Here is a 10,867-nt window from a genome sequence, read left to right as displayed (position 1 = left end):
AACAAACTTTAAAACAGTACATTTTTTTTGTTTAGAGCAGTATAAAAATTAAAATTTTAATAAAAAAGAATTGACACAAATTTGCCAACTGAATTTGAAAAAAACAGTACAATTACTTGTTTTGAGCAATATAGAATTAAAATTTTAATGAAAAAAATAATTTACACAAATTTTAAACCGACTTTGAAATAATTTTCATTTCAAAACAGTACAAATAGTTGTTTTGAGCAATATAAAATTAAAATTTTATTAACAAAAATTGGTTTATATAAATAAATTAAAAAAAATAACTATAAAATAGTACAACTACTTATCTTAAACAACCAAAACTTAAAATTTTATTTAAAATAAGGTTTACATTTACATAACATTTTATTTATTTATTTTATTTTTTAAAAAACCGCAATTAAAATAAAAGTTAAAACTGTACAATTACTTGTTTTGGTCAATATAAAATTAAAATTTTATTAAAACAAAATTGGCTTACATTAGTTGACACAAATTTTTTTGTCAAGTTTGCAAACCGAATTAAAAAAGAATCAATTTAAAACAATACAATAACATGTTTTAAGCAATATAAAATTAAAGTTTTCCAAAAAAATATTGGTTTACATTAGTTTACACAACATTTTTTGCAAAATTTACAAACCGAATTTTAAAAAAATGGGTTTTAAAACAGTACAATTACCAGCTTAACAAGCATAACAAAATTAAAATTTTAATAAAAAAATGGTTTATATTAATTTACACAACAACTTTTTTCAAATTTGCAACCCAAACTAAAAAATTTGCAACCCGAATTAAAAAAAATCACTTTAAAACATTGCAATTACTTGTTTTGAGCAATACAAAATTAAAATTTATTCCAAAAATCTGGTTTACACAAATTTGTAAAACAAATTTAAAAAATTATGATGTTTCAAAACAGTACAAATACTTGTTTTAAGCATCATAAAATTGAAATTTTAGAAAAAAAATGTTTAAATTAGTTCGCACAATTTTTTTTTCAATTTTGCCAACCGAATTCGAAAAAAAAACTTTAAAACAGTACAATTACTTGTTTTAGGCAATAGAAAATTAAAATTTTATTTACAAAAAATTGTTTACATTTGTTTACACAACAATTTTGTTCAAATTTGCATACTGAATTCGAAAAAAATTTCACTTTAAAACATTGCAAATACTTGTTTCATGCAAAATAAATATATTGGGTAATATAAGTTTACGCAACAATTTTTTGCAAGGTTTGCAAACCGAATTCGAAACAATTTTTATTTCGTCAATACAATAACACGTTTTGAGCCATATAAATTACAATTTTATTAAAAAAAGTTGATTTACATTAGTTTACACAACAATTTTGTTCAAATTTGTAAACTTAATTAAAAAAAAAACACTTAAAACAGTACAATTACTTGTTTTAAACATTTTATCGGTAGCCTATATTATATAAATAACCTCTGATCTATTAATTGTTGAAGTAAAATCAAACAACCTTTCATAGTTTGGCAATAGAAACACCTGCCTATTTTTCTCATGTTTATATCCTCATATTATTCACAAAACTAAAACTAGTTTCATGAGACAAATCAAACTATATGATAATACCGTCGAATAATTCGGCAATATTATTTTTTATGATTATCAATAAAGGGGAATCCGTAAAAAAAATTTAAAGAAATCTCGTCTGACAAAGTGTCCCATCTTACCCCATCCTACTATAACAACCTTGCGGTGTTTTTTTCGTATATGAACATAAGAAACGTTTTTATGTATAGTAGGGTGAGGGAAGATGGGACACCTTTTCATTCTGTTTTCTCGTCACATTTGGTACTAAACAAGGACATTTAAAGAATTATTAAACTGTATGCTCATGACTCCGAAAGACCGTTGTTAATTGTTTAAAACACGATCACGATACTTGGATATTATGTGTTAAAGGTGTCCCATCTTCCCCCACTATACTATACTTTGCACTGTGTATTGCATTTCTGGGTTGAACGGTATCTGTGCATTCATGGGCGAATAGTGGTCACGTGGTGTCGTTGTTGTACTATGGCATCGGCAAGTGAACAAATGCAAGTAAAAAAAAAGTATTTAATTACCTAGCAAACAAAAAAGGCACGCTTTTTCGTTGATTTAAAATTTATTATTTTTATCTATTGATAATCAATTGTACACTGGTCTGTTTCCCATGACGACAAAGATACCAAACTCCACTTTCATCCAAACATCTACATCGTTTTGATCTGTCACATTCCATGCTTTTCTCAGGTCTCTCCTAAAAATTTCATTGATGTCATGTTTTTCCAATGCCTTCTCCGAAAATTGACCTTTTCTTTCGAGATCTTCCCTTTTCTTCTTCATGTACAAGTTATATGGTGATAGCGAGTTAAAATAGCCCAGCAGTTGAGATATATTCCATTTCAGGTCCGACTTGAGATCAGTGTTATGAACTTTAACAGGCGAAGATAGCTGTTCGTATATGTCTTTATATTCACAAGTTAAATGTGATTTAATCTTTTCCATATAGCATCCACCGACTTTGCACTTTCTTGCCAATTCTGAACCAATTTTCTTCAACCTGTCCCTTTCAGATGCATCAGCCACACCAACGGGTGTTATAACGGGCATCCAGTATCCAAATATTGCTACGCAGCCTTGAGGACGAAGGACACGAGCCACCTCACGTAAAAACTTGTCAACGTCAAAGAAATGGATCGCCTCGCCACACATTACGACGTCAACACTGCTTGTATCGAACGGCAGCTTATACGCGTCTCCAACTGCATAGCTAACGTTGGGAAATGGATTATTTTGCTCGGCTTCTTGAATCTGTTCCGCGCTAATATCGATTCCGATAATATTATCAAAATAAGAAACAAACTTCTTAATCGCTTGCCCACTGCCACAGCCAACTTCAACCATCCGTCCAAGTTTGGCACCACCAACAACTCTGTTGTGAACATGCACGAACTCCATTATTGTTGGTGCCAATGTATCAGGATAAACGTCTCTGTAGAGTGAATACATCTGCGCCATGTTTTTGCTCTGAAACAGCGTCTTTCTAAGCACAGATTCTTTCATTTCTTTGTTCTCTGCCATCTTAACACAAAGCGTTGTTTCCACCAACGTTAGATGTGAACTGCTGGTTCTATCAACACTAGATGTGAACTACACCAGTTTTCGATGTATATTGAGCAAATATTTGTTCTCCGGAACTGCTCAAACAATCTTTTTTGCAACTCACAATGATAAGCAAGAAGGTCTACCTCTACCCTAATAAGCGGCTGCAACGAAACACCATGTTTTCGGGGCAAGGTCAATTCCGTTTGGTAAAACCTTCAGACACGAAGGAGGAAAACCAATTAACATTCGCAAACTATTTTTATGCAACGAAGTTTCTAACGATTTGTATTCAGACAAAAACGCTTAAAAACTGCTATTTCATGAAGTCAGGGGCGAAACATTTGTAAACTTATGAATAAATTCCAAGAATCAGTGGTTTCGTCACTTGTAATATTTTTAACTTCGGTTATCAACTGTTTTCTAGTTCTACTAAACTCTCTGCCCAAAACCCTTTAAGCGAAGCTTACTATACATAACATGCACTGTTGCTGGTTGCAAGTACTTCACTTATAACAACAAAATAAGTAAGTTCATGACACCAATTTATTGCTGTCACAATTATACAATACACCGTTCGACCAGCCGCGGTCTAAACAATACACGATGGCGAAAAGTGACTACACATTATTTGCATGAGCCTAGAGCTCAAAACGGGATAAAAACTAAGGAACATTCGAACGAGAGATGCCTCGGAACGCATTGAAGAATCGCAGGTTTTGCAAAAGCATCACCCACAATATTCCAGCGTTCTAGAGGCGATAGCAAGAGGTTTTAACGCGAGGTGTTTCGGTTGGCCGCGTCTTTGCATTAGCACCTTGTATGTTTCTACAGATTGAGTGTATATGATTGTGTTACACCTAAATTTGATAGTTAGATAGTACATGGGGGACTTCTAATAGAATTAAAATGTTGGTTGTTGTGGCCATTATAATATGTTGCTATTAAGTTGTATATAAATTGTACAGATACCGTTTTTTTACAGATTAATTTCTAACGTGAAGTCTAGAAATGTTCAAATCGTAGCATTAAAATGATAGGTAGAATTCTGAAATTATAGATAGAAATTAACACGCTATATGGTAAATAACGATGAGAAAAAGGCAGATTTGGCACTCGATTGCTCACCACACTAATGGTTCATATACAGGATATAGGATGCCGCTCTTATACAATAGTAACATCGGAACTACAAACCATAAATTGCGTTGCAGGAACATAAGCCGGGAACACGGCGTTTACATACAGCGTACGGATCGTATACATTCGTCACAAAAACGCGATTCGCAACAAAAAAAATTGTAAAAATTTGCTACATTATTTGAAGTTGAAAAAAATGAGCAACGCTGTGATGTAAACGCCATTTTAAATTAACTTTTGATCAAATCAATTTAAAAATCACGGTTTTTCAACTCCCGTGATGACGTCACCGATTACTATAATGACGTCATCAATAAGAAAGTTCCGCGTTTCCGTTGGTAAGAGTTGGTGCCGCTGGCGTCGGATGGTTTTGCGCATGCGCACTGTTAGCTTTTTTAAGAAACCCGGGATCCACAAGCGCCAGTTTAGCAGCAAGGAAAGCGTGGACACAGAACAGAAGGGGGTATGCTTGCTCTGATGTGAAGGACTGTGAATAGAAAATAATCTTAAAAAGAATCTTACATGTGTTTTGAATGGAAATTTATCAACGACATCTACTTAACCCTAAGATTTAAATTGTGAATCAGGAATTGGCATGAAAGCCTAGAAACCTTAGAGTGGTGTGCTAGAACTGGTTATTTGTGTTATAAATCGACCCCTATTTTACATGTATCTGGTTATGTGTCATATTACAGCTTGTATTTGCCGCACACGACTTTGGTCTTGCTGGGGCGATATGGTACAGACATAAAGAATGGTAATAGGAGATCATCAAAACAAAAATAATAGATTTCAACCATATTTCTTGCGTATTTAGGACCCCTTACTGGCAACATGCACTTAAGAGAGCACCCCGAAACATATAAAGGTGCCAAAATTGCCACGTTCAAGAGACCTTTAAATTATGGTGAAAACTTAATTCGTTCACCTGTTTATCCAGTTGACCAGTTGTTCTGTTTTGAAATGTAAATGTGATTTGTGTTTTTCTATCATCAGATGAACCTTTTAACTGAGAGAACTTATATTCCCACAATGTTTCCTGTGCGTTTGGATAACTCATATTAGAGTATTTAATTCAGTGATATTTCCTAATCCTTTTATAAACAATTACCAACGCTATTTTAGAATTTTGGAGTAGTGAGGATACGGTTATATAATTCTGTAAAGTTTTTTTTCCATACGGGACAACGGAAGCGAACAAAACATGAACCATCTTACCCCGAAATATCAGTATAGTAGGGTGGGGGAAGATGGGACGCACTTTCATTCTATTTTCTCGTCTCATTTTGTAGTAAACAAAGATAATTTCGAGAAATATAAAACCGTATCCCCACGACTTCCATAGACCGCTGTTAATTGTTTAAACCACGATCAGTATATTTGGATATTACGTGCTAAAGGTGTTCCATCTTCTCCCATCCTACTATATAAACCGAGATGTTATAGACTGCTTCACTATACAAGTGTATGTAATGTGCAGAAGAGACAATGAAAAATCCTAACTTTATACATCACACGTGTTATAATTTCCCATCATATATAAATACCTGTGTTACACTATCCTCTAGTTTGAAGCCGTGATTAAAATGAATGATGAATTCACACTTTCGGTTGTTACACACGCACTCGTAACTTTGCTTCTGTGAAAATAAATCGTTCAGTTAAAAACGACTATAATCCTCTCTATTGTCGCAGAGTTATAAAGTTCGCGCCGTTGTTTTACGAGACGTGCGAAGTTATCTGTCACATATAAATGACGCTACGAAACAATTTGCATGCTTATTTTTATTCATATTGAGAATTTAAATCGTTAAGATATTAAAGCATTGTGGTCAAAGTCGCAGAAAAAATTAAAGGAAACAAAAAAAGCGCAAAGTTTTCGAACGTTACTTTATAAGCGTAAGTATACACGTGTTTTCTTCTGAATGTTCGTCATTATTAATTATTTCGCAGAATAATAGTCAAGAAACCATTATGTATTTGAGGAGTTTGAGGAGTTGGCTTCAAATCTCCCCTATAAATGTAAGATTACCCCAAAGCCCTTGTTAAAATGCCACGTAAATTCACCAAGTATATACTTACTCAAAATAATGCGACAATATCTGTAACAAAACGCCTTGACTTTCGTGTGTCAAAGCAAGCGGATACGATAATTGGGCTGTGTGTGGTACGTAGTGGTTTAATCGTTGCTATATCCGAGTTTAAGAGCCGTTTCCAACGTTAATGAGATAATCACTTGAAAAGTTACAACCTTGTAGTGCTACCTGCAACACGTTACTATGTCAGAGAAACTAGTTAGAAGAAGAAAAATGTCCATGAAAAGTTGATTCTGTGTTTGTATTGGTTCATTTGGTTGTAAACACAAATTACCCAATTCCAACAGACAAGCATACTAATGTTACGAGTTTTGAGAAAAGGTGTCTTCAGTAGACTTGACGTTATTTAAAATGGCTGGGAGTTTGTGAACAACATAAGTTTTCATAGACGAGTAAAAACATGGTTAGAACATCACCATAATAGAGGTTTTGATACGACTAATTCCACTGGGCATCGTCACCAGCCTGGAGCAAGTTTTGAAAACAATTAAAAATGGACGGGGGACAATTAACCGTCGAATTAAAAGCGGTGACGACGATTACTGTTGCGTCATGAATTGTACACTGTAGTCACAAACTGGACGGGCAAGTAGCTACCACAGAGAAGAGAATAAAGCCGCAGGGCATAGAGACACGATCAGCTGTATAGTTTCCCCAAGAAGCAAGAAAAGCGAAGATAGAAGCGAACTGTCGTGTTCAGTATTTAGAGAGATCAAAAATTTCGTGAATTTACCCGGAAATAGTTACTATATACCCATATTTATGGACACAAAATAACTAATTTACGGAATTTCGCAGTTTTTTACCAGACGTTAAGACAGTTGTTATACCAAAGCCAGATAAGAAAGGATATATTACTTATGCTTATCAATAAGACATTATGTTTCAGCGTATAACGCACGAGGTAGTACGCGTAGCATTCAGATTTTGTGTTTGTGGTTATAGTTTTTTGTTTGTAGTTGTTTTTTTAACAAGGTGTCAACGGTGTACGTTTAACCATATACAATAATTTGCTTTTACGTTACAGACCACGTTAGTTACCAATAGAGAGGGGTATATACGTGTTCGTCTGTGGCCCAGGGCGCCATTTCTATTTGATTATTTAGAACCAAAGTGTTAATAAGAGTTATAATTGATTTAACTTGGGAAATACAACATGATTGATTCGAAAGGCATCCTACATCTACTGTCTACCTATGCATTGCTACCATATTTAGTCTACGGACAAAGCACCACGAGCCAACCACAAGGGCATTGCGCAAACTACTTAAACCGATACACCAATGAAAATCAATGTGTTTATAGGTGAGTTGTATAGGAATATGAAGCTACTGACACCTTAGGTTAATTAACTTGAAAATAGACCGTGTATATGTATGTATACATAGCAGACACGAATTCAGATTTAGGAAACGTTTTAACGTGATTTTCTGAGCGTTTTTGGCACAGGTTAATGTATGTCAATAAGCATTATACCATAATACTCATGTCGTTATAGGTTAATCGCTTTATTTCTAAATGTCAAGTTACGAGTTGTTAATTTGGATTTTAATGTTTTTAAGTTTCATCGTCCCGAAGACGGACAGGGATCGATGCCCAGGGTTGGAAGCTGAACTTAGAGAATTAGAAAGACAAGTACAAGGTAAATATAATTGCTGTATGGGTGTTGAGGTAACGAGCCAACTCTGGCTAAAATCTTTGCTTTTCTAAATGGCATGCTTTGTCGTCACACTTCACCCATAGAATGAAGGGATTCTATAATACAAAATGTCAAAGTAACTTTGCGCCCCCATATATTTATAAAGTAATGAACTCATTTTTGATTAAAAGGTGTTCTAAAACCATTTGCCGCGATACGGTGTATTTAGTGTTTGAATGCAAAAGTCGGCGTCCTTGGTTGGTTGGCTGTTCATACGCCGGCCAGCACTTGGCGAGATAATGAACTTATAACCCTTCTGTACTTGATAGTGGTATTGTGTAAAAATACCACAATTTGCAACTACTGTACATTTATATATAAGACGTTGCTTTCCCACGTTGAACGACGTGTAAAGCAGTTAAGTTGTAAGTCTAGTTACATAAATAACAGGGTACGACTTCAAAACGTGACAATTTCGCTCAATTTGACTGCGCTCTGTATATGCGAACCAATTGAAAAATAGACAGAGTTATAACAGATAATGACAGTTAAGAAAACTATCGGGAAGATTTAGTCAGTGCGACACTCTGGTATAAGTTATTTAAACGTTTTAGAAACTCTCTTTTCCTTGTGCAAGAATGGCAGGGAAACAGCGTATATTTCAACGCGTATAAAGTTTATCACGTCCATATTCGAGGAAAGCTATAAATACAACATGAAGTAGTGATATAGTGGAACTAAACGCTTGTTGATAAAATTACGTGTGAAAAAGCCAAGAGCATTAGCACTTGACCTGTTTACAGTCTATTATTTAATAATATTTTAAGTTGTGTTTGTAAACAAAATAAATTAAACATAACACATTAGAGACAGGTTTGCATTAGTACGTCTCCGGATCTCCGGGATTTTAGATATGCGACCTAACATAAGTGAAGTTTTATTAAAATACCCACAAAACGTCACTCAAAACCGTCAAATACCACACACTAATACTTCCAAACCACGAGTCAGAAATCAGTGTTGGAATTTTATTCCGTAGACTTGAAAAGACGTCAAGACAGCACCGACCAGCAGATCCGAACACTTCAGCAGAGTAGTGACACCAACAGAAATTTACGAAGAGTAGAAGTACAACTAGCTCAAGTACAAGAACGAAAGAATACACTGCAAGATCTCAACACACAACTGCAAAACCGGAACAATGAACTTGAAACCGAGTAAGTATTAAGACGATGGACTGTATTTTGCAAAGTATTGTTAAGTGTAGTATGGAGGCAAGAATGGTAGTTCATGAATACTTAATTTAAAACCAATATTGGTAATCGTTATTAGTTATGGTGTGATATTAACAAATATCAAGATGTTCTGCCTATATCGGATTGCTGCGTCCTGGCTAAGTTTGGATAATATGTTCTGAAATCGCAACTCAGGCTTGCCGTTGGTATGTACCCCAAGCAAAAAGTAACTTTGGAATCGAATGGAAAACTACAGCATCCGCCTGGGGGGAAGATTTAGTAATTTAAGTAAACAGCATGCTCGGGATGGTGGTTAGAAAAAACGACCACACAGTTTTGCTAAAGGTTAACTAAACTCGTTGGTGAAGATATAACGATAAAATCATTATACTGGTTCATAACATGAACGTTTTTAACTCAGGCGGGTTGGGCTTCTGTCAATACAAGATCAGTTTGCGCCTTTGCAACGAAACCACACACAATTACAAAGAGATTTTTCGGCAATTCGCCAACAACTGCTAACACTGCAAGCTCAACATGAATCGTTGAGGGGAAACTACACCAAGTTAGGGGTAAGTTCAAAAATTGTAAACCAACAATTACATTTTTAAAGTTGTACTGTTGCTGAGGTTATTCTTTTAAAAAACTATAAAATCGTATCCTCACGACTCCCATAGCCCGATGTTTATTGTTTAAAACACGATAAGGATATGTGTCCTGTCCTGTCCCCGAGCCTACTATACTATTATTAAGACAAGGTACAGATAAAAGGAACCATCGACAAAGTATAGCTCATGAAATATCTTCATTTAAACAGCGTGCTAAGAACTGTTCGGACGTCAACAAGCATCTTCCATCGTGTGCAGTTATACGACAGTGGGGTTATACAACATCAGGTCATGCTATGATAGATCCTGACGGTCAAGGTGGAGTGAAACCGTTCATGGTTTACTGTGATATGGACACAGACCCAACAACAGGAATCACAGTTATACAGAATGATATACAGGTAAGGGTGAACGACGACCTTGTACGTTGAGAGTCGAATACAAACATGTTTCGATTAATGGAAACGTTAGATATTGAAATCACCTTCACATTTACGTGCCTTTTGAGATATGTTACCACTTTGTAAGAAAGGCAACCTAAATTGATAGTTATGTGAAAATAACTCGTATACATTGAACGTTCCAGCCCAACCGTACGATACAAGGTTGTGACGAACCAGGATGTTTACGGGTGGCAGTCAACTATGCACAAGCAAACATGCAGCAGATCCAAGCTTTGATGTCGATTTCACTTGCTTGTGAACAGAAGATAAGATATGATTGTTTGGATTCGAAACTCCTTAAAGACGGTTAGTAATTGTATATACTTTTTAATTTTAGAGCTTTTTTAAAGTTTTTTTTGTAACATAACCGATAATGTGAGAGTGGGAAAAGAATGGATGGGTAGGACTGTGAGTATTTTGTGTATAACATTTGTTTCTGGGGTTATAAGCCGACCCTGGCCTCAATTCCATGTCCCGCGGCGTGCCTCGCCCAAAGACCTCAACTATATAGAATTAGAATTAGAATTACCATATTGGTTTCAAATATGTTGATGCATTGTAGGAACCGCTTGGTGGGAGT

At 35.1% G+C, this 10,867-nt stretch overlaps 2 protein-coding genes across 3 annotated transcripts in view; both read right to left on the bottom strand.

The window, feature by feature from the left end:
* Nucleotides 1-2,134: 2,134 nt before the first annotated feature.
* Nucleotides 2,135-3,502, bottom strand: LOC101241927 (probable S-adenosylmethionine-dependent methyltransferase CRG1). The gene has a single exon (XM_004226887.4). It carries the CDS (start codon nucleotides 3,103-3,105, stop codon nucleotides 2,170-2,172), a length of 936 nt encoding a protein of 311 aa, XP_004226935.1. The 5' UTR covers nucleotides 3,106-3,502; the 3' UTR covers nucleotides 2,135-2,169.
* A 154-nt stretch (nucleotides 3,503-3,656) lies between these two features.
* LOC100186982 (gamma-1-syntrophin-like) overlaps nucleotides 3,657-10,867 on the bottom strand; it is a 17,374-nt gene continuing 10,163 nt past the window's right edge. For both annotated transcript variants that reach the window (XM_009862565.3, XM_018814911.2), the window contains exons 10-12: nucleotides 5,814-5,906; nucleotides 5,195-5,305; nucleotides 3,657-4,753 (exon numbers count right to left, since the gene is read on the bottom strand). In XM_009862565.3, the coding sequence (XP_009860867.1) occupies nucleotides 4,577-4,753; nucleotides 5,195-5,305; nucleotides 5,814-5,906 (381 nt within the window). In that variant the 3' untranslated portion in view covers nucleotides 3,657-4,576. The remainder of the gene's footprint in view (nucleotides 4,754-5,194; nucleotides 5,306-5,813; nucleotides 5,907-10,867) is intronic.

The sequence above is a fragment of the Ciona intestinalis genome, chromosome 14, assembly GCF_000224145.3.
Source record: "Ciona intestinalis chromosome 14, KH, whole genome shotgun sequence".
Taxonomy (NCBI): Eukaryota; Metazoa; Chordata; class Ascidiacea; order Phlebobranchia; family Cionidae; genus Ciona; species Ciona intestinalis.
Note: the sequence above shows the minus strand (reverse complement) of the source record. Positions and strands in the feature narration are given on the sequence as shown.

Coding starts and splice junctions, on each gene's coding strand:
- LOC101241927 (XM_004226887.4), bottom strand. CDS start 3,105: ATGGCAGAGAACAAAGAAATGAAAGAATCTGTGCTTAGAAAGACGCTG.